The sequence below is a fragment of the Urocampus carinirostris genome, chromosome 5, assembly GCF_059441175.1.
Source record: "Urocampus carinirostris isolate Australia breed hairy pipefish chromosome 5, RoL_Ucar_1.0, whole genome shotgun sequence".
In the NCBI taxonomy this organism is placed as follows: Eukaryota; Metazoa; Chordata; class Actinopteri; order Syngnathiformes; family Syngnathidae; genus Urocampus; species Urocampus carinirostris.
In genome coordinates this window covers 35,397,176-35,421,153 of record NC_142353.1, presented here as the reverse complement: position 1 = coordinate 35,421,153, position 23,978 = coordinate 35,397,176, and the positions used below count along the sequence as shown (strand labels likewise).

Here is a 23,978-nt window from a genome sequence, read left to right as displayed (position 1 = left end):
TGAAGTTGATTATGTTCTCTCATTCGTATTTCTTCATGTATACACAATTTTTTTTCTTTTTTTTTCAAAATAAACGTAAAGTTTGAGTGTGCATTACAGAAAAATTTTACATTAGTAGGTCACCATAAGTGAACAATGATCCCACAGTCGACAAATATCTTCCTCATTTGCTCAACATTTGATTTAACTGGAATCGAACTCTGATTGCAGCAGTGAGAGTGCCGAATCCTAGCAACAAGCCCACTAGAATTGGAGTTGACAAAGGGAAAAGCATTCGATGCATTCTCGTCATGACACTATTTTTGCTCACGGTGCCACGTTGTGGTGGAGCATTATGGGAAATAGTTCAGTCAAAACTATGTTGTCTGTGAGTAAAAATAGTGTGATGAGAGAAAATCGAAGGCATTAACCTATGTCATCTTTATCCCCAATGGTCAAGTGCTGACACAAAAGGTTGCCGACCATTGGTTAAGTAACAAAATAGGCATCCAAAACGGTTTTATATAGATTTAATCTTTCAGGCAAGAATTTAAATCTGTATTCTAGTTTCAAAACCGGTTTAGTTTTCAGAGAAATTTGGTTTCTGAAAGGTATACCCGAAATCATTTTGATTTTACCCCAGTATCTCAGTAGGGACAGCCCTCGTTTTGGGACGGAGATGTTGCAGGTTCAATTTCCGGCTCCTCTGTGTGTATTATCAAACTTTAAAATGCTAACTAATGCCCAGGAAAAGCAGCTGGGTTCCTTGCGCCGCTTTCAATGTGTGAATGGGTGTGAACCACACATTGTAAAGCGCTTTGGGTGGTCTTTAGTGACTTGAAAAGCGTTTGATGAACACCCTTTACAGACCATCTACCTTTTAGTTACAGCTCCAAGTGAAAATTTGTATTAAGAATTATGTCATATGAACTCTTCCCATCGTGTTTCGGTTTCAAAACAGAACTTTGCAAAGCAGTTTCAAAATTTGTAAATCAATATTTAGATTTTTTTTTGTCTGCCAATGACAGGCCATCGAGGATGGCAACCTGGAGGAGATGGAGGAGGAGATCCGACTGAAGAAGCGCAAACGCAAACGGCGTCAGGACAAGGAGCCGTCACCTCGAGAGGATTGGGGCTCCAAGGCCAAAAAAAAGCGTGGCCGCCCGCCCACCGAGAAACTATCACCCAACCCCTCAAAACTCACCAAGCAGATGAATACCATCATCGACACTGTCATCAACTACAGAGATGGGTGAGAACCCACTTGAAGGTTTATTTTACTGATTTTAAAAAACAGAATAGACTGAAATAGAATAGAACAACTTTATTGTCATTACACAATAAGTCATTGAAATTAAAGGCATTCCCTATATTGTGCACAAATACAAATAGAATTTAAGGTGCCATTGAATTTAAAAAGTAACATAGAACAGTAGTACTATTACCAATATGATTATATACAATATAATTAGTTGCATGCCTGAGTTATGGTTTTATGGTTTCAAATAATTATGTTACAATGTAGCATTCAAGACAACTTTTAGGAGTTTAAAGTAAGGATTCAAGCCTGAGTTGTTTCTTCAATATAATATTGTTTTAAAAATCAAAGTTAGATCACAGAGTATGTTCTCAAACAGGAATTGGCATTTTGCTCAAGGATTCCAAATGGGGGTTCAAAAGCCAGTTTAAGGGTTTCAAGCAAAAAATAAGGTTTCAAATGAAATTTCGGAATATTAAAGAATGGCGTTGAGCCTTGGCAGAACTTATCTTTACCAAACAGTGAGCTGCACTCTGCATTTAGCTGATTAAAAATATAAAAAAGTCACATTTTTGATTAATAGTTTGTAAAACTGATGACAGGCTGTATGATACCACCCTTCATTTATTTCTCTGAACACAGCAGCAAAAATGTTAATTTTCTTTTTTTAAGAGCACGTTCCCAATCCTACCATGCTTTTGAATCAATATCGTGATCAATTCGCCAACAGAGATAACAGCCTCAGACTCACGGTTCCATCCTATTTTACAGCAGGGAAGCCGAGACTGGAGAGGTGTCATTGCAGCAGTTTTCCCACTGAATACCTCACGCCTTAAAACATTCATTATTTTCCCCTGAGAGGAAAAGGGTTCCATATGCTTAATTAAAATCCCACAGCAGCTTACAAAAGTATTAACACATGTAGAACTTTCCCACATTTTCAGGTTGCCACCATCAATGTTTGTTATCAGCGATTTAAACCATCCTAACTTGGTCTTCAGATCTCATTCAGGAAGCTTTCTTTCAAACCTACGATTAAGTTATTAACCACTGATGTCGTGTCGTACTTAATGGAATGCAGGAAAATGATTTGAAATGTTTTTTAATAATCTTTAAAGTACCTTTTTTTTGTAGCATTTAGTACACCCAAGTATTACAATTTAGTGCTTTCACATTTTCACCTCATGCAATTTCTCTATTTCCGGCGCAGTTCAGCATCCCCACTTTGACATTCACACCCATTTTCCACTTGAATTGCTTTCTCCGTCATGCTTGACAGTTTACCTGTAAAGACGGTTGACGCCACATACAGTGCGAGGTGTGCAATTTGATAAAAATGAAAAATGTTCAAAGGCTGTGAATGTATGGCACCAGATAATGTTCCTGTCCAGGTATTGGGTGTACAAGGTTGTCGGCAAAAACTTAAATTGCTGTCAACTTGGGGAAATTGCAGTAAGGAGGGAAAAAAACAACATCTGATACTTGCAACAGCTTTTGCCATCTTATGTTATTTTTCAGTTTCTTTGCTTTTTTATTTTGCTTTCTGTTGAAGGGACAGTGTGTAATATTTAATGTCATCTAGTGGTACAAAAAAATTAAATTCAGTAAAAAAAACACACACACATTGATTTGAACTACAAATACATGGACTATTATACCAATGGTAATTTTTCTTGAAAAAATCTCTGGTCGAGAAATTTGTATTTCTTTTACATAGTGGAATCCCTAGCTAGAAATCACCGCCTTGTAAACCTGCCGTTTTGTTGCTTTCTGTGGTACTTGTTTTCGTTTGCATTAGACAAAAGTGCCATCTAGTGGTCAATCATTACACACTGGTGCACTAAAGTACAGACACTCCCCTTCTTACAACCATTCGACTTGCGTAAAACGGTAAATACGAACATTTTTTTGGGGTTGTCGAAAATTATCCGGACATTGCTGTAAGTTAGATTTTGTATTGTGTGAACCTTTTTCCAAGTACAAGACAGTACTGTAGTGCTTCTTTCTGCCGCTACCGGCATGTGGTGGCGCTGCAGGAGGTCACCCAGCATCCACCCCAAAGAAGAAATCCGGCTTCCACTTCCTAGTTCGTGTGTAAACATACAGTGCACGCAGTACTGAATCTCCAGCGCGCTGAAAACATTTACGTTTTTATTGTTTAATATCTCGTGCATCCATTCAATATGGTTGGTGTAAAGTGTAAAGAAGAGGCAAGCCGTTTCTTTTGAAATGAAAGTGGAATAAGAAAGCTTGGTGCGGTTGAGAAAATGGTCAGAACGCTTTTTTTCGTCCACTTTTTACCACGGAGGTGGAAGTAGCCTAACTCTTGAAGCCCATTTTCCAAAAGTAAGTTAAACTTCACTTAAAGAGCATATTATTTTGGGAAATGTTTATTTTTCAGTACAAAACAATAAAATTTACTTATACAAGCCTTAAACATACTTGTTTAAACCTTAAACATATAAAATATAGCACTGAAGCAACTTACGAACAAATTCAACTTACGAACAATCGTCTCCTTCGTAGGGCAGCGTCTGTAATGAAACAAGAAAAAATCCCTGTTCGAAAAGTTTTTGTTTTTTTACCTCTTAGGTTAATTACTTTTCTGTTCTATTTTAGTGCTGGCAGACAGCTCAGCGAGGTCTTTGTCCAATTGCCATCCAGAAAGGAGCTTCCGGAATATTACGAACTGATACGAAAGCCTGTGGACTTCAAAAAGATCAAGGTATGTCGCCATCAAATCTCTGTGCTTTCTGGCTCAAGCGATAACCGAGTTCTGTCTCGGCAGGAACGCGTCAGAAGCCATAAATACCGCAGCGTCGGGGACCTAGAGAAGGACGTAATGCTGCTCTGTCATAACGCACAGACCTTCAACCTGGAGGGATCACAGGTCAGTGGAAACTGAGCTTGCTGTCAATACAAAAATATTGCGGTAAATCCCTAGAAACACATTTAGTCAGCTTCATCCTCTTCTGACCTTTCTTCTCATTCTAAAAGTAACAACTGAACACCAAATGAGTCATTGATTTCCAAAGAACCTAGGTTGGCGCTTATAAGTAGACAAAACTGGAAATGCATTACAGTAATCAAGATTTGTGCACTTATTAATCGGTTGATACATTATATCCCTGATCCCAATTGCATAACTATGGTGGCAACAGAGATTGAACTGTATAGCAAACGCAAGCACACCGAATCCTAACCACCAAGTCGCTATCAGGCCACAAGGGAAATGTATGGTTGTTCACAATTGCATAACGTTGGATGCAACAAGAATCAAATCTGGATCGCTGTGGGGCGAGCGCTGGATCCTATCCAACAGACCACGAGGGACAAAGACAACACTTGTAAAGGCCCTAGGTCTGAGCTCATAATCACCTTAGTTTTAGTCACAGTACCAGATATGTTACAGAAAATCAGTATAAAATTTTGTTTCGCTTTTTGTCAGCTCAAACTGAGCATTGTAAGTGATAAATGTTATGGATTTGTACGTTCATGTTTTTATTTATATCTTTCACAGCAATTAAATTACTTTCCACAATAGCTTTGAAGGGATTTTTCTAGTTTGATTTTGAAAATCCTTAGGATTGAAAGGAATTATTCTTTACTGCAATCAGTTATCCAATTTACATCTAGGTGTTGCTTGTGCTCCACCATAAACCTTGTATTTCCCTGAAGGATGCTAGAAATTCCTACACTGATGAAAAAAAACTAAATTACGTTATTACTTTAAGTTCTGATATGAATTACTAATCCCAAGAAAATGGAGTCAATGAACAAGGTTGATTGAAATGGGACGCCCAATTTATTATAACAGAAGCAATGATAGGAAAAAAAGGGGGGGAGGTGCCGGAGATTATGGGAGTTTTTGACCGCTGAGAGTCTGTAAGTGACTAGCACAAAAATAGTTTCCTGCTATAATGCTAGTTGATTTTTGGGAGATTCCCTTGTACAGAAAAAATAAAAGCCCATTCCCAAGAACCAGCAACCATGGAGTTAAATCTGAAGCTGTCACCTTACTTGTGTTGTGGAGGGATTTGGTCTCGTGCAACGTATGGCCCACTTGCTGAACTCAAGGCAACAGTGCAGATCCGTACAACTGCACAAAGCGGCCGTTTTGCGATGAGTCAGGCTGGTAGGAGAAAAAAGAGAACTGCTATTGCTTAGCCAATTCTTTTTATCTGGACCAGTGACGCTTGACCAGATCATGCCTCTATGGGCTTGGTCTTAGATATCTAATACTCTCAGTACCGGGTGACTGTGTTTGAAATGATTAAACTTGTTGGAAAGCCAACGAAGTGATAGATTTGCGTAATGTTCTGTACTATTCAAAACTTCATGTTATCAGGTTTTATTATGGTACATGGTGAAATGGTACGTCTGGGAACTGTCCAAAAGAGGACACAGTCCAAAACGAGTGATTTGAAACAAAAAATGTGGAAGTAATTCTTGTGCTGGGCTTATTTGCTCTTCATTCAGTTTATAATCTCATGCGCTTTGTAAAGACTTTGCAAGTTGGTGACACAATACTGTATTTCTGTGGTCCCCGCCCGTTTTTATGCCTGGCCTAATAATATCATTAATTTGGTTCTGTGACTAAAAATAGTGTCATGATGAGCTAAAACCTAATGCTTTTTCATGTGTTGTCTGTATTCCTAGTGGTCTAATGGAGAGGAATCTCGCAATCTGGTTTTGTTGCCCGTTGCATCCAATGCTAAGTGTTTTTGATCAGTGATAAATTCCAACTGATAAGTCAATGCACAAATAAGGCATTTTTTGTGCAAACCCAGCCCTTACTGAAGCTCTATTTCCATGCACCTTATAGACCATTGCGCCTATTCCCTTAACCACTAGGGTCGTAGGGGCACTATTTCCTGTGGTGTTTCTTGGGCAAGTACAGCTTGGTGGCGCCCATTTCAAATCACTATTTTTTGGGTAGTGCGCCTCATTATTTGGTGTGCCTTTTAGTGCCTAAAATACAGTAATGACAAATATGACCATTTTAAAATGTGGTCTCTAAAAAAATAAGTGAAGCCATCAGGTTTGGATGTCGATCATAACATTTGGTCTCGCTGCAATAAAGTCATGTTGTACTAAGTCACACATTTTCCTGTATGTCCTAAAAGATCTATGAGGACTCTATCGTGCTCCAGTCAGTGTTTAAAAGCGCCAGGCAGAAGATTGCAAAAGAAGAGGAGAGTGAGGACGAAAGCGAAGATGAAGATGATGAGGATGAAGAGGAAGAGTCTGATTCTGAGGGTGAGGGTGAGGACACACACACATGTAGCGCAGTGGCCTCATTGTAATTCTGCTCTGCAGAGCCAGGCAGTCGTCCTGTGAGGTGAGCTTCATTTGACTCCCCCTGAGAGCAACAATGCCCGAGGACAAAAACCTATTTACAAACAAAAGAAAAGTCAGGATGTCTCAGTTTAGATTGTAGGTCTCACTAATCAAGTTTTGGATAGAGTTTAGTTTTGCTGAAGAGAATTTCAAGCAATTGTCGATTGTATTCATTTTTAAGAAAAACTGGAGTTTGAATTAAGTAGTAAACGCCATGTCAAACTTGGATAAATGTCTCAGATAAGGCTTAGGCTTTTCTAAGGGGTTGGGTAAAAGTTTTGAACTACCCTATTTGAATATAGCGCGCACTTGTATGACATGCATCCCTAATTTTCAATCAACCAGGCATAGGGAAATTTTGAAGTCTTGAAGTCAAAAAGGGTGACCTACTTGGATTGTTGTGAGGCGTGAGGGTTTTTTTTTTTGTGGGATTTCCCATAGTGAATTGGGCATCAGTGTAGTTTGTGTGGGCAGGAGTACTGTATTAGTGTGTAACGTGTATTGGATTTTGTCTGATTATGACACAATTTTTATTCATGGTACTAGAGATTTATGTGAGAGAACGGAGAAAAGAAAGTCGTCCCGAACCATATAAACACAAAAAAAGGACAACAAGGGAATCGGACTTTGAAGGACATGAAATACATACATTGTAAATGTTATGTTTGTGTGGTGTTTATAATTGTGAATCAATTATTTGAACATGTATTTGAGCATGTATTCAACAACGTTTGTCCATTATAATGCTTAGTTTCAGCCGAGAAAAAGTCAAAACAAAATTCAACACAGATTTTAATAAAAGGTTAGTGGTGCGCACTATGCACAAATGAATATGTTATTTCCTCCACACCTTTCTCACCTTTAAGTCCTGACCCATTTTCGTGCCTAATTAGCAATTGGTATAAAATTGCTTAATTGGCCGCCCGTCCGTCTCTTTCCTGTAGCCTAAACGGATTGGAAGCTAACCTCAGCTGCTGGGTACGCAATATATCCACAGCCCCTTTAATATAAAGCAAGGCTTTAAAGTAGATATTAATCAATAACCAAATACCATATGTCACAACAGATTAAATAATTCTCAGAAATAGCACCCTCTGACAAGGTCTGCTTTTGACGCGTTTGATTATTAAATACAGTTTCCTTAGATACACCTAGCCTGTGCACTTGAGTCATGGAGAATTACCGTATTATAGAATGTCCAAACAAGGGATTTGGATACTCTTACTTAAAATAGACTGCAGATGTCTTATCGTCGACTGATAAATTATTGCGCAAATATTCTACTAATGTGTGTGTCAGAGCTGTAATAATTACAATAACAAGGCACAGACCTGTAGCATATGCGCAAGTGAACTATATTAAACTTGCGCGAAACACTACAACGCTGCCACTGGGGCATACAATTACACATAGGAGGGGTTTCACACTCCTTCAACACGTGTAACCCCGGCCCTCATTTATAACGTGCACCCAAAATGTAGATCATTTCTAGATAAATAAAAGTGTTATTATTAAAATAAGTACAATAGTCTTTGTGTCTCACGGTAGGGTCGCAAACTAGAGCTTGTGTCTGAAACAAAAATTACTATTCAAGAAAAAATGTAAGGTGTCTGTCTTAAAAAGTAGTGTTTTAAGCAGATGTTAAGGTTCTGGGGAAGTGTTTTAAATCCTGGTTGGGGTTTCAACTTTGATTGGGGTTTCAAAAAATGTGAAGTTGGCAATTCTCCTCATTTAGCCTAAGGTTTTCCATTGAAGAGCTAAAAGTGGTTTCAAGTCATAGTTTGTGTTATGAATTAGGGTCACAAACCATGATGCAGGTTTTAACAAAGGCTAGGGTTCAAATTCAAAAGCAAAAGTACAGAAATGTGTTTTGTTTAGATGTCTACAAAATTGTGAGTCCCTCGTTCTACACAAAACATTTTTGTTTTACATGTCTAGTTTTCTTAGTTTAATGGATGTGCCTTTTGTCTTACAAACATGCATCATTTGTGGATTCTAGCCAAGTCGGTGTGGGTGAAAATCAAGCTGAACAAGGAGGCCCGTGGGAGCGCATACCGGGGCAAGAAAAGGCCGAGTCGAAACAAGGCCAAGCCCGTCGTCAGTGATGACGAAAGTGACGACGACCAGGATGGCGGCGTAAGTCAAAAGTACAATTTCAGGTTTCCCATCAGGGGATATTGAATGGTGGTCTGTGCAGCCTGTAAAATCTGTGTTTAATGGCTATGCAACAAATAAATGTGACTTGACTTGAACAAGTAGATGTACTTTATGCACTCCCCTAAAAATAGTCTTTTGTGATATTTTTCTTAAATATGAAGTGCACTGGACTATTAGATGCATGGAATTAAAACTATGATAAGGGATAGGGTGGCACAAAAATTAAAAAGTACCATAATTATCCATTGATAGATAGATAGATACTTCATTCATCCCCGCAGGGAAATTCACAATTGATCAGTCATAATAGTCACAATTACATAACATTGAATGCGCTACCAGATCCTACCCATTAGACCACTAAGGATAAAGACGACTCATGAAAAGGCATTAGGTTTGAACTCATCATCATACTATTCTTATTCATGGTACCAAATTGTTGATGTTATTATTGGACAGGGAATATTTTCAAACATTAGTCCAGTCTGTGGCACAGAAAAGGTTTGGGACCACTGGAAAACAGTTTTGTATCTCCGACTTTTAAAAGGTTTTACAAAACACAGAATGAGGGGAACGGCGTTGTGTGAGGTAATTTGGGCGTTTTCAAAGATAAAAAAAAATAAAAGCATGGCCGCAGATGTTCAAAACATCATAACTTACAATGTTTAGTTTGAGAAAAAGTGAAACACAATTTTATACCGATTTTTTTTTTTTTTTCTCATTTCTCTTAACATTTCTGGTACTGTGACTAAAAATATTGTGATAATAAGATAAGTCATATTGCCTTTTCATGTGTTGTCTAGACCAGTGTTTTTCTCAATCTTTTTTGACTACATTCTAACCTTTTCTTTTTTGGGGGGTTGGGGTAAACTAATAAAATAATAATTGCAATCAACAAAAGTGTGTGCAAACTTTTTACTTTGTTGTATTACTGTCATTTTTGCAGTGCAATCTTAAACAACTTCATCCAACAAAATGAGTTATTTTAAAAATGTCACTCTACTACCTACTACTAACTACAGTAGTATATAAAAAGAAGAAAAGAAGAAAAAATATGTGCTTTACACTATGTGGGTTATGTTATTTTTTCCAGTGCAATCTTAAACTGATTTGTTAAACAAAATACGTTTTTAAACATACGGTGTTAATTCATGCACAGATAAATAGCATATAAAGAGAAAAAAGTGCAATCTGCTGCCACCTACTGACCTGGATGAATATTAAAGTTTCCCAGGCTGATCATTGGGAGAAAGCAAACACTGAACAATGTCATGCTTATGTTCATATATAACATTAGGCAATTTCCTGCGGCACACCAGGCAAGGTCCCATGGCACACTAATGTGCCCTGGCACACTGGTTGAAAAGCACTGGTCTAGACTAGTAATCTAGAAATCTGGGTTTGATTCCTGTTGCTTCCAATGTTATGCAATTGTGTAAAATCATCCATGTCCCTAGTGACCTGGCAGTGAGAGTCGGTGCTCTTACCTATCCGGTTTGATCCCCGTTGCCACTATTTTATACAATTGTGGTCTGTGATATCATTTATCAACCGATTAATAATTGCACAAATATGGTTACGCATTTCCAATTTTGTCTGCATACAAGGCTCACCAGATTATAAGGCACCCTTTAAAATTTCTAGCCGATTTGGAGTTTTTGGATCCGCCTTATAGTCTGGAATATACAGTAAACAGGTATGGTAAATTGTGTTTAGGCTTTTAAGTTTAAGTCTTAAGATCGTGTTTCAAATATGAAGTTTAAAATGTTTTTTAGTGCAGCCTTATTAAAAGGGTTTTGCAAAGATTAACAGTATGCTGGAATGAAATATAGTAACCCAACCCATTACAGGCAAAAAAAAACCCTTTAAAATTAACTATGTATGCCCTCCTTACACGCCATGTGTTGATGGTGTCCCTTCTAAGGCCCACTGAGGCTACCATTTGTTTGCCTTTCATTAAAGCTCCAAATCTGATGGCAATCTGTTGTTTTAGGTACGCCCATATTAATTACCCAACTCTTATTATCACGTGAGCCATCGTAGACGGGTAAGCCCGGTGGGACAAACGCAGCGCATACTAACGAACGACTTACGGACTCGGGAGCCTTGCTGGCAGATGTTTTCCTCTGCATAAACGAGTTCAATTGTTTGCAGCTCAAACTCCATATCATAAAATCTCAAGCAGAACACATTTTCCATGATCAGAATTATACTCTATTTTAACGTTAATGTCATCTTTTTTTCTTTTATACTTTTTTTAAATAGGCAGTTTAATACAAGTTAAATGTGTCATGGGTTGTCCACAAAATGTCGGACGGATAATATTTTCTCGATTGAGTATGCATTAACAATACCCAACTGAGTTTAAAGAGTCTTTACAATGCTTTTGCCACCGTGCCCATCTGCTTTTATCTTCTTTAGCATCGCGGTTCCAGGACGCACAACACATTATGTAGAAGGAGAGGGCAGGGAGGTTGGAGAATGACTTAATGCTTGGCAGTTTTTTTTTAGTTTAGCATGTCAATGGTAAAAAGTAACAAAAGGCCAAACGCCATTCCAAACCTCCAAAAATATTTTCAAAAAACAAGAGTTTATTTGAGCGTACCTAAGAAATATGCGTACTTGATGAATTACCTGCGATCATGACTGAAAGCCAGGAGATGGGGCAGAGAGTAATAAATTTTCAAATTCTACAAAGCACCTTTAACTATGAACTGCAAATGATATTTTTTAATACGCTTAGTGCTACGGAAATTTTTATGAAGTGTGTACCGAAACATAGATAATTATTTAATTATGTAGTTAATATAAGAAGCTCGAAATATAATTTTTTTTTAAACAACTTACTGTACATTCCAGCAGCGCTTCAATGAAAAACACTCATACTCTGTTTTTGAATTTTGCAATCATTTCCTTTTTTGACTCGATCGTTGTTGTCACTGTTTTCAACTATTCCCTTCCCTTAATCACTAACTGTCATGGGACCCATTATTATGGGCGGAAAAGTAAAACAAAACCAACAAAACTACAATAAAATGAGATGTGGTCCCTCTCAAACCTATTGACCCAACAGGTAGAAGAAATCCAGCAAGGCATTATCACCCTCTATTGTAAAGGAGTATAATTGACCCTCAGAAATGTATGTTCTTGTCTTTATATAAGCCTGCAGCCCGCTGAAAACAGGGTCCGTAATTTACTTTTGGTTCCCGACCCACTAGTTGAGAAAACACTGCTCTAAACCACCCTCGTGACTGCTTTATGTCTCAACAGGAACAATCTGACTTCACCGATGACGATTGAGGAGGAGTTTTCACCAGGATGCGTGTACTTGAAATCAAGTCCAGGTTCCAAATCACTTTATCCAGTTAGTTCTCAGTCACCCACTTCCTATCAGCGATACATTTCCCCTCTTGTAATAACCTGGTGATCTGCATATATATTATACATATGATATAATCTTGTTTTTTGAGACATTTTTAAGAGAGGTTTACGTAACATATGTACTTGCTTTTGCCATTGTAAAGCAACGCTTACGCTTGCACTTTTTAGGGAAAAAGAAATTAACATTTCATGTTGTACGTCTGGAGCATGGGTGTCCAAAAACTCTCCGGTACCTAAAGATGAAATAATCTACTGCAATCTTTTACCTTAAAATCCTGATCTCCATACACAGGGTAAATGGAAAGTTTGTAAATCCAAAGGTAAAATATTAAGCAGATGTTTTGAGGTTATCAGAAATTTAAAAAAAAATTAAAATACTTGTCTGTATTGTATAAGAAAAAGAAATACAAAACGAAACTTTTGCCTCCCGTTCCCTGTTGAAAATGCTCATTCGAATCCTGAAGTTTATGTTAACATATTTACCAAAGCAATCTGTCACCCTTTTATGTTCGATTCATATGTCACTTTCAGGATTTGTACAAATGCATGAAATCCTTTCAAATGCTTAAATTTTAATGTTGTGTTTTCAAGGTTTAAAAAATGCTTGAATTTAGGTTAAAGTGCTTGTAAAAGCTTTGCCATGTTTCTTAAAAATTCTCCTTAAAATACACCCATACTGCTTTTTGACATTTCATTTCTTCCGTACTTGTGATTAACTGCAGCTGACATTAATATGTACGGCATCGTCCAATGAAGCCTCTTTCGCTCCCTATGGGTCGCGTCCAATATGACATTTTTATGCTACATCTAAATAGGGCGCTATGAAATGTATTAGTGCAAAGATTTTGAATCAATTATGAGCCATGCAAAGAATGAAACTAGCATTTCCCAGTGGTAAATTGTATTGTGAAGAACTTCCTGCAACTGAAAATGTAAATGCTACATATTACTGTCGTTTTTACCCAAAACTGATATAGGGCAGATTGTTTCTCAAACACAAAAGTATTCAATATTTAAAAATCATATGTCTTGATTAAGGCTGCAACTAACAATTATTTTTATAATTGATGAATTGTTCGATTATTTATTCGATTAATCGATGAATCTGATTTTTTTAAATACAATTTTTAATTTCCCCTTTATTCCTATATTGAAGTTTTGGACAGATAGAAAAATTGCACACAAAACAGAATTTTTTATACTCCTAATTAAAACAATAAAAAAATCCAAGTGTTTGTCAAATAGCCTAAATCCATACCAATCTATGCTATACACTTGCAAATATGTAAGATACATTTTTATAAAGTGAAAAAAACGGATGGATAGATACCTCTTCATCTACTTATAACTGCAATGTTTGCATCTTATTGTATTTTTAATGTTTTTTATGTAGCACATTAACTTGAATTTCAGTATCTGAAAAGTGCTACATGCATACATTTGTATTTGGCTGTAAATTACCTGGTGCAAAATACGGTCTTAGCCCTCTGCTAAATGGGTACTACCAGCACGCGCTCTTATTTGCCTTTAATAGATGTGCTAAGAGACGCATAAACCGATGATATAAGCTGTTGCCAATGATTTTAATAGTCGATTTTAATTGATTTTATCGATTTGTTGGTGCAGCCCTAGTCTTGATAAATGCACGCGCTAGATTCAAAATCGCATATGTAAATCACAGATATATTTGTGGCTCTGCAAAATACATACTCTTTCAAATGGTGTTGGAGAAATCAGTAAATTGGCGTAGAAAGTCCTTCAAAGTACTTGAATTTTTCCATGAAAAATATACGCGTACCATTCACATTTGAAGCATTTGAAATCCTTTCCTCGCCCCATGCAATGCCTCAAATCAAAGGATAACACAAGCTCCACTCAATGAAAGATGCGTTCAGTATGGTTGAAGTCACTTCAAAGTTCCTTTTTTGGGAAGAGTTTGGACACCCCTGATCTTGAACTGCATGAGCGTTTTATTTTCTCTCTTGTACGGTAATGCACCAACATTTTTAATGCTTTCGCTTTGAGGCAGGAAAACAACATTAAAAACAGTATTACGGCTTTTACACAATGCATTTGAATCAGTATTTAAGACTAGTGGGGCGATTGGGTTTGTCACAAATCCTCCTGATCATCTTTGTTATTTGTTTAACTCAAGTGGTCATTTAGCACTATTCTTCATTGCAGATCACTTTCAAAAGTGTTGATATGTTTGCTTTCTTTGCACAGCGTCTTTGTGGTTGTAGAGCTTAGCCCAGGGCCGATTAAATGTCATCAATTTGAATCACCCAAATTTTGTTCTGTTTCATTTTTTAATGTCTACTGTATTTTCTATTCAGAATTGCACCTTAGTGAAATTATTTCATATAAAAGGTGCATTGGACTATAAGGGGCATGATATCAAAACTACTCTAAAAGCTAGGGTCGCATCAAAAAAAAATAAAAGATGGGAAAGAAAATCATAGAAGATAAACTAACATTATGAAATCTGGTTTCATTTCTTAAAAATATTGATTCATTTGTAAATAATTACAATATGCAGCAGCATTTAATTGTAATTATTAAGAGTGGGTGATACTGGGAATTTGGTATCGAGCTGATCCAAATCAATCAATACTGATCCAATACCACTACTTTTTGCCTTGAAATGTCATAATCATTGGATATTTCCCCTCTGTTGCTGTTTTTGCCCTTTCTTCTGTCTGGCAGGCAGGATGCAGCAGCAGGCCAGTTAGGGAGAGTGGCCAAAAGTATGCCTGTCAGTAACACATTTGGAGAGTGGCTAAGAGTGGTGGGTGAGAGAAGGGCTTCACTATTTACATTGAGAAGCGGTGCTTTGAGGAAATTAGTGGGAAAGCGAAGTATCCATCCCAGGACAATACTACAGATCTGATCGGAGTACATGCTTGGTATCGATAAAATCGATATTTCGTCCGATCCGCCTACCCCTAGTAATTATGCAATTCAAGTTTTTTTATCTAGTATTTTCCAGCCTATGAGGCACACTTTCAAATTCCTGGCAAATATTTATTGTTTAAGTGTGCCTTATAACTCTAAGATTACGGTACTCTTTGTTGCTGACGTTGGGTAAAGACATTACGTTTCGATAACTTTTACATTGTTTTCAAATTATTCTCATAATACATGAGAACATTCTTTGACCATTTATTGACTATTCTACAGAATTCAATCAAATCAAGTGGAGTTAATGGTTGAAGAAGCATGCCGAACAGGCAAAGTGAATGTTTTGGAGGAAGGTACATGGTTTAACCCTTAAGTGATGTTAGTCTCCAGTGACCTGTTTTAAGGGTATAAAATGTAATAACTGATGTGTCTCAGGGGCCAATAACATCCAATTACTATGGCATATACAGTGATGGGTACCCATAATGTTTTTTAGGATGTTCTAACAACATTGAGTGATGTTACTATTTGGTGATGAGGACTGAGTTCGACCCCTTGTCAAAATGGACCCGCTGACAACGGTTAGTGGTGAAAATCCCTTACGAGGGTTTAATATTTATTGTAAAAAAGGTGATTGAATAGATGAAAGGAGCAGGACATATCGTTGTCCTTTGGACAATATCAGTGTCGACGCAAAGTTCAAGTCTGATCGATGGTTTTTGTTCCTTTTGAAAAGCAGGACAGTTATGTGTTCCCTCAGTTCCCGCAAGGTTCCAATTCCATTTGTTCACTCACACAAAACAGCGACAGAAGAAAAAAGGTGGCTTAGTCATAGAATAACGGGTCACGGACTCTTTTGAGGTATCCCTGTTAAACATTATTGATTCCTGGATACATGGGGTGGGGACAACAACAGCTAGAGAAAAAGGAGGTAGCAAAAGCTCTAAAACAGACACATAGCCATTGGAGGAGAAAGAAAAAGATATTTTTAAAAATGTAGATAAGTCATTGCAAACACTTAAATGAAAATTCCAACAATGGTTCTGAAAAAAGACAAAGAAGAAATAAAGCACGTACCATGGTACCTCTACTAAGGAGTTTAACTGGTCCTGGGAGCAGCTTTGTAACCTGAAACATTTGTAAGTAGGGACGGCTTTTGAATATAAATGCGCTAATCCGTTCCAAGCCCCGCAAAAGTATGTTATTTTTTAATAAGTCATAAAAGAGCATCAGAACATGAAACAAATACATGTTAAAATTAGACACACTAAAGATAAAAACGAGAGACACCTGGAAATAAACAAAGAATGAAGTAGATCAGAAAAATATTAATTTACCTTTTTACTGGTCGTTCCTCAGCAGTGTTTTTTGTCTCCCGTTTCTGGAAAAACAATTATGTCTGCTTTTGCCAACCCCTCGGAGATGCGTGTGGCCTAATTAGCAATAGCCTGACTTGTCAAACATTTATCTGGGTGATTTCTTTCCACGAATTCTAAGACTTCACGGAATTTTGCCAAAATGTCTTTGATACGGGCTGTTGAAATGATGGATGTGTCCTCCTCTTTGTGGTCTCCGAACTCCTCCTGCATAGCGGTGTCACCTTTTTATTATCTCTTGTTTTGATGTCCAGAAAAAGTTTCTTCCTCTTCTTCTTGCCGGGATTCACGCATTGACAGGTAGAACTCTGCGAGCGGCGAATGGCAGCGCGGACTGAACTGTATTTTTTACTTTATATCCTCAAACGGCTTCGTAACTAGAGGCATATCTTTCCAATTTAGGTACTTTGTGATCTGAAACTTTCGTATGTAAAGACATAAGTAGCGGTACCACTGTATAAATAATGAATCGAGCCAATTTTCTGTTAACTGTAAATAATAACTTATTTTGTTTTAACATTATGACACTGTTCTTAACACTGAAATATTTTTATTAGTGCTGTCAAACGCTAGAAGCTTCAAAGCTGTTTTAACTTAAGTTAAAGATGTAATGCTGCTTTAATTCTCAAGTTCAAACTAATCAAAACAGCTTTAAAGCTTTGACTCTGTGTTAAACACATCAAGTGCCGTTTTTCTCCGGAGCTCAATGTTTTATCCGTGGTAATTTCTCTAAGAATCTTTGCCCCCTTTTTGTGCCTGTACGTATTTCATAGATCTTTGGCAAGTATTTTCCACTTCCAGATGACTCATGTAGTCCGTAAACTAGGGTTGTAATCCATGAGTCGAGAAACACTGGACTAATCGTTGCAGCCCAACAGGAAACCAGAATAGGTGACAGTCTACTCCATCCATATCAACTAGGTATTCTGAAAAAGGAGAAATAAAAGCACTAAAGTCGGGTGCCGGGTCTGGCATGCCTAACGTAAAGACAAGTGCTATTTTTCAGGTTCAAAACGATGTCAGGATGAAATAAGAGACACATTTTGAGTTACAAACAAACTTATTTATTAAAGAAAAGTAAGCACAACGGACAAGGCGACCACACTCTTACGTTGCCATGAAATAGATACCACAGACTGAAGCATGAGCACCTTTCTTAAACCGTCTCATGGATTCTGATTGGAGGATAGAATAAACCACGCGCACGTAACAGTATTCTGATTAGACGATTTCTTTGGTTACATAGTGTGATATACACTGCTGGCCACTAAAGGGCACTGTAACCAAATAATAAACATGGAAAGAAGAGAGTACACTCTTCCACCTGCGGGGCTACCTAACGATATACTTGAAAGTTGTACATTTTTTAACAGATTCCTTTTCCAGCAGCAGAATGATTCATGTGATACGCCGCAGTAGTTCATTGTTTGATAATAGATCGGGGTCGCCTGAGAAGCTTGCGTGTGGCCTTCAAGTTGTAGCTTTATGTGATGGGTTAGCAAAAGTAGTTCTAGACACCATAGTGGTTCATTGTTTGATAACAGATAGGAGTTTGGAGAGCAACATTTTTTGTTGGCTGAGAACTTATTCTTTTGACCTTGAAGGTGTTTGCGAAATCGTAAAACCACACACTTAATAGAACTCGGCAAGCGGCGAATGGCAGCGTGGATTGTACTGTATTTTTTACTTTGTATCCTCAAACAGCTTCGTAACTAGAGGCAAATCTTTTCCAATTTAGGTACCGTAAATTCCGGACTATAGAGCGCACCTGATTATAAGCCACGCCCACCACATTTTAAGAAGAAAACTGATTTTGTACTTACACAAGGCGCACCTGTATATAAACCGCATGCGCCCACATTAAAAGACCGGACTTTAACTCCCGCGATTGTAACTGAATTTTGGTTAGAATGTCCTTTACAGTACTCAGTCCAAAAATCACAGCCGGCAGAATGACTGGAAAATGATATCGGTACTTAAGGTTTGCTGCAGACCTGCAGAGTCCGGGTCCCGTTGAAAGTAATCCAAGGAAAAAAGTGTATATTTCCAAAGGTAAGGGTGGGAAAAATATATATCCACTATTGTCTGCCGTGTCCACAAACACTCACCTTTACCGGTCACCACTTACCGTCACCCCGCTTTTGTTACGCCCCTTCCTTTTAATTGGCCCGTGACAGACATATCAGAATAAGTGTCCAAAATAAATACATTACAAAAATATACAGTTGCAAATACATATTATACATGGTTACACATATTTACAAAGAAAGACGGTACACAGAGAGAGTTTTCAAAGCTTTAATAATAATAATATAACTTTCATCCCAAACGGTGCCTGTGACAGGGGAGTTAATGGTAGCAACACGCTAGCAACACGCTCGCAACACAGCAAACGGGTCTGTTAGAAAAATATACTGTACTTGTAAAAATCACGGCAAACCGTCCTCATCTTCCTCCTTAGAACTGAAGCCATCAAAGTCGTCTTCCTCAGTGTCGGAAAGAAACCGTGTCATATAGACGTCGTCCCACGCTCCCGCAGCCGGACTCGCGCTCATTGTCGCTGGAACTTTCATCCACTCCTGATTCTGTACCCTCCTCTCCGTCACGCAGCAGACCGGCTTTTCGGAAACCGTTGGTGATGGTGGATTTTTTGATGCTGCCCCACGCTGTCAGGATCCACTGGCAGACTTGCGAAAAAGTTGCCTTTCGCATGCGGACAGTTTTAGTGAAGTTGCAGTCTTCCTCGGCGCATATATTCCAGCGGTCTAAATCTTACCTTTTGTACTCGAGCGCCGTTGGCGGCCGTTAGAAAAAATTACATAAATTGGCCGCATCACTGAATAAGCCGCAGGGTTGAACGTTTGGTGAAAAGGTAGCGGCTTATAGTCCGTAATTTACGGTACTTTGTGACCTGAAACTTTCTTATGTATAAGACTGTAAGAGTATATAAAAACAGGGGTATAAACGGCAAATTTAAACCATAATTTCCCTAGATGTTAAAAATCTCTTCTAACCCCTGTCCATTTTAACACCAAGCGAGATGCTACGTTAGCATCTTACACTAGCCTCATCGTTTCGGGCAGGCCGAACGCCGGAGGGCGGGCACATCAGAATGACTCTTATCGTCCGTTTGCCCTCCTTTCCATACCGAGAAAAGCTTGACTAAGATCATTCCAGCAGTCTTTTTTTTTCCTTCCAAACCTTTTGAAGTGGCGGCTTTGTTGGCACAGCCGCCAGCGAGAGAAGAGACGCGCCAATTGGAAGTTAATCCTCCTCTGAGCGCCTCGCCGGACATGTCAGCTGCAAGAAAAAAATCTGGTCGTGGAAATGATGCGCCCTGCCCAGCCGGAATGTTGTGAAAAAGAGGCCAGGTGCTCCTGATATTTGTGGGCAACCTTCCCTTGTCCCTCCCTCCTCTCCACACCTTCCTTGTCTTGGCGGGAAAGTTCTTTTGTCTCCATGGGGAAAATTCCTGGGGTTCACCATCAGTTTAACGCATAATCGGGAAAAGGGATGACGGCGCGGTCATTCTGGCGTTAGCTTCAGGCTCATCTATTGATTCGCTGTCAAGTGGGGAAGAAAAATATGTGAATTTCGATTTCACTAATCTCTCAAATTCTTGTAACTGGACAGACTTTCCATCTAAAGCTGTCTTTTTTTTATTTCACTTTGTGAAACTTTGCTTACGGTGTGCTAGTTTTGATGCTAGCATGTTAGCTAGGGCTGCTACAAGGAGAATCATTTTTGGAAATTGGAATTTGAAGCAGTTTAATCCTTTGGCCTCTGTGCTCGGCAGGAATTTGGTCATCTGAAAGGGAGTCGGGATTAGAAAAAGCAGGTGATGCCATTGTCAAGGGCGGAGCGTTCGCCCATGTTGGCTTTGCACTGTCCTGCTTCTGATCTTACTGTTGATACAGCTGCACCTTCCTCGACACCACTATGAAAACCACCACAAAAAATGGTAATTCAAAAAAGTAATACTAATTATATCAGATAGGTAATTTTGATCGGCATATTTTTAGTGTTTAAAGCATGGGTGTCCAAACTTTTCAGAAAGCTGGCCGTATTTGGTAAACTGAGGTGAGGGTTGACTATTCAGCCTGGCATTTTTTGAACAGGTTTTAATAAATTCACCCTCCTTTAAAGGTTTGCAGTGCTTGGCCATCAGCGTCGTGACCTTGTAGCTCACCTTTGTAGCGTTATCATTTGACTCGGAGGGTCTCGTGAAAAAGTGCTGCTGTGCCGTTAAAACAGCTTGCAGTTGCTTCACCTTTTCTCAGCGTTCGCTTAGTGAGCTTTTTGTAGTAAGCATGTTTTGTCTTGATATTATATTCTTTGAAAACAGCCAAAGTCTCTTGGCAAATTAGGCAGGCAGTTGTTTCGTATTTCTGTGAAAAAAACACTCCAATTCCCATTTGGAAGTGGAGGCCCTCACAATCAACTTTCCTTTTTTTATTTACAGCTGCCATGTCTGAAATGGGGTGGGCTAAGATTCTCACAGAAAGCCAAGGGCAAGGTGGCCAGAGGGCTACTGCCGTCATCATGTGAAATGGTGAAGATTTTTTTTTTGTACAGAATTATTTTATACTGGGGTCAACATTACTAGCGGGCCACATATTAGACATTATGTCTAAGATTATGTTAATCGATGAATCGGACTATTACGCATGCTGGTTTAAGATCAGGTAATTGTGTAATTTTGTAATTGTAATCCTGTGCAGTCCTTTGAGACATTTTTGTGATTAAGGGCGTCATAAATAAATGTGACTTGACTTGACTTGACTTGATTAATCGATGAATCTGATTTTTTTAAAACCCATTTTTCATTTCTTCCAATATTCAAATATTGAAGTTTTGGACAGATAGAAAAAAACCTGCACAAAACAGCAAATACATACACATACCTGTCAACCTGTACGTTTATTATGCATTTTAAGACGTGTACGACGTACGAGAAAATCTGTACGGAAAAACGCAAATTTGTCCGACTATCACAAAACGGCAAATCAATCAAGTCAAACGAGTTCGCCGTGGAAGCCTCTATTTTGGTATCGTTTTTTTTTCGTTGCAAACGAAGCGAGCGGTTTGATGCCACTGTGCGCATGCGTCTGCCGCTTGGAGATTTCCCATCATGCATCATTCCGAAAAAAAATATGGTGTAAGATTATTTTGTATTTTGTACGGGAAAATACGACAGTTTGTACGGGCATGGAGGTTGACAGGTATGCATACAGGTGTATGTTAAACACGTGCAAATGTATAAGAAACTTTTTCTACCACATTATCCAAAAATCATATTTTTGACTTATCATACAAACCAAAATCAAAGAAAGTTCAATAATTCAAATTTTTGTGTGGAGGGTTTTTTTATTCTCCAAAAAATATCAGTATTGTAAACCCAGTTTTGAAACAGTTATCAACGAAATGGATTTTTAGGTTAAATGTTTGAATGTTATCAATATTCTCTATGTGCAAATAACACACAATATGGTTAAGAGTCTGCCCCTTGTGTTGAGATAAACATGTCATTTTTTTTCTTATGACTTTTTCGTTTCTATCTCTGCAGCACTTTCTGTTCCTTTGAATATTGGCAACTTTTTATTGTTTGACTGTTACATGTTCATTTGTTTGGAATAACGCAATTTTCTATAAAAAAGGAAAGCACTTTTAAAAAACATCGGAACCGAACAGTGTTCATTTTACCCCTGAAAAGTGTTGATGCTCAAAAATCTATGGGTCCCAACAGAGATCTATGGGTCCCCAAAATTTAGTGTTATTGAGGTTGAAATTGTAAATCGGTGACAAATATATAATAAAAATCTATATATTCATTCAGTTTTAATCATCAAATTATTAAGTCATTTTCTGCATCAAATTATTGTTGGTAATATACTGATTAAAGGGGATGACCACAAACCTGTCTTTTTTCATTTTCTCCTCTTATACTTCCTTTTTTTCTTAACTTCTTTATACAACATAATAATTCGTAATATAATGCATCGAAGCAAGTGAGCCGTTTGAGAGCCGGCTCTCTTGAATGAGTTGAGCCGAAAAAGCCGGTTCTCTGGAAAGAGACGGACTTTTCACCACACAACTCAAGATCGGCGGGCAGACGAAAACTCGAACCGCGAGACCTAAACAACATCTGCCGGATCTGCCTGACGAAAAGTTTGGGGTGTGGTAAATCTTTGTTTAAAAAAAATGTAATCGGGTAATAATGACAATTTTGTGTCAAAAAGTGAGATGCGTCCCCAGCAAAAATGATGCGTCTAGAACGCAGGGACGCGGGCAAACGAGAACACTGACCGAAGGTGCCCTCTCCCGGACTAACGTGGTACTACACCTCCAAAACTTCACAAAGACATCCCATGCACTTATTTGCATTGATTTAACAAGCTTAGTGGCTCATAATTCGCACACCACGAGGAATCGATGAGGCAACTACTTGCTGACTCTTAATAATCGATTCATTGTTGCAGCCCTTATAGACATGCGTCGTAACCACAGATAGGTGTAATCTGTAGCTATGTGTAATGTGCGCTAGCTTACTGGAGAAATAGCTTGAATTAGGTGTCATGTTATATTGAAAGTGAAAGAAATAAATACATTATAATGGATTAAACGCCTCGTAAACTCGTCTGCTCGACGCATTTTGGCCTCGTCAGTTGCACGTCTAGCATAAAAAGCGCTACTATGTCAAGCCGGCCGGAGAAATTTTGACATAAATGCGTGTTCCTCCTCCAATAGACCCCCGCAATCGATTTCTCGGGCTATGTATCCCTTGCGAGGCCATCACCCTTCATAGCAAACAGAACTTTCTATGTTTCGATTGAGTTCCCACTCTTCCGGGTAAAACAAGCTCTTCTCCGTGCCCCCTTGCGCTAATTTTGCGCTTGATTGGTTTCGGCGTTTTCTCGATTCGGTTTGTGTGAACATGCAAAGCAATTAAACAAGGGCAGACTTCAAAAGGACACATAATTGGAGGTGGAGGTGCTTCCGGTTTTTATCAACGGGGGGATGGCGCCTTCTGAAGGGATTGCCAATTACTTGTCAAGCTGGAAATAGCAGAAGGGAGGAATGTTGTGCGAATCACTGGAAGCTGATAAAATGTTCTCTCAAACAAGCCGCTCCAGGTGAAGTCAAACCAGTCAAACCAACCAAGTCAAACAAGTTCATTCAAATTCCTACAAAACTTCATTTTATTGGTAATTTGGAGCTAGAGCTGGTCTAGTGTCACAATCTTTTGAAGATGTAGAACACAAGTGTCAAACAGGCGGCCCGCGGGCCAGATCAGGCCCGCTAAGGGATTTAATCTGGCCCGCGAGACAACACTCAGAGAAGCGCAAGAGAAAAACAAGCTGCAGGTTGAAATATGTCAACTTGATGTTGCCAAAGCCAGGTGTCTCTCACAAAGACACTGTACTTGTATTTATTTCTCTCTCTCTCTCTCTCTCTCTTTCTTTTCCACCCCTTTTCTCCCTCTCTCTCTGTCTCTTTCACTCTCTGTGTCTCTCTTTTTCTCTTCCTTTGTTGCTCTTTGTCTATTTCTCTCTCTGTGTCTTTTAACCTCTTTTGCTCTAACTTCC

At 38.5% G+C, this 23,978-nt stretch overlaps 1 protein-coding gene across 2 annotated transcripts in view; it reads left to right on the top strand.

The window, feature by feature from the left end:
* Window positions 1-14,405, top strand: part of smarca2 (SWI/SNF related BAF chromatin remodeling complex subunit ATPase 2) — a 40,018-nt gene extending 25,613 nt beyond the window's left edge. Inside the window, exons 29-34 of one of the 2 annotated variants that reach the window (XM_088336586.1) lie at window positions 1,008-1,231; window positions 3,857-3,962; window positions 4,026-4,127; window positions 6,364-6,496; window positions 8,577-8,713; window positions 12,005-14,405. In XM_088336586.1, the coding sequence (XP_088192712.1) occupies window positions 1,008-1,231; window positions 3,857-3,962; window positions 4,026-4,127; window positions 6,364-6,496; window positions 8,577-8,713; window positions 12,005-12,034 (732 nt within the window). In that variant the 3' untranslated portion in view covers window positions 12,035-14,405. Of the gene's footprint in view, window positions 1-1,007; window positions 1,232-3,856; window positions 3,963-4,025; window positions 4,128-6,363; window positions 6,503-8,576; window positions 8,714-12,004 lie in introns of both variants that reach the window. The other variant, XM_088336584.1, reaches the window with a different exon arrangement.
* Window positions 14,406-23,978: the final 9,573 nt, after the last annotated feature.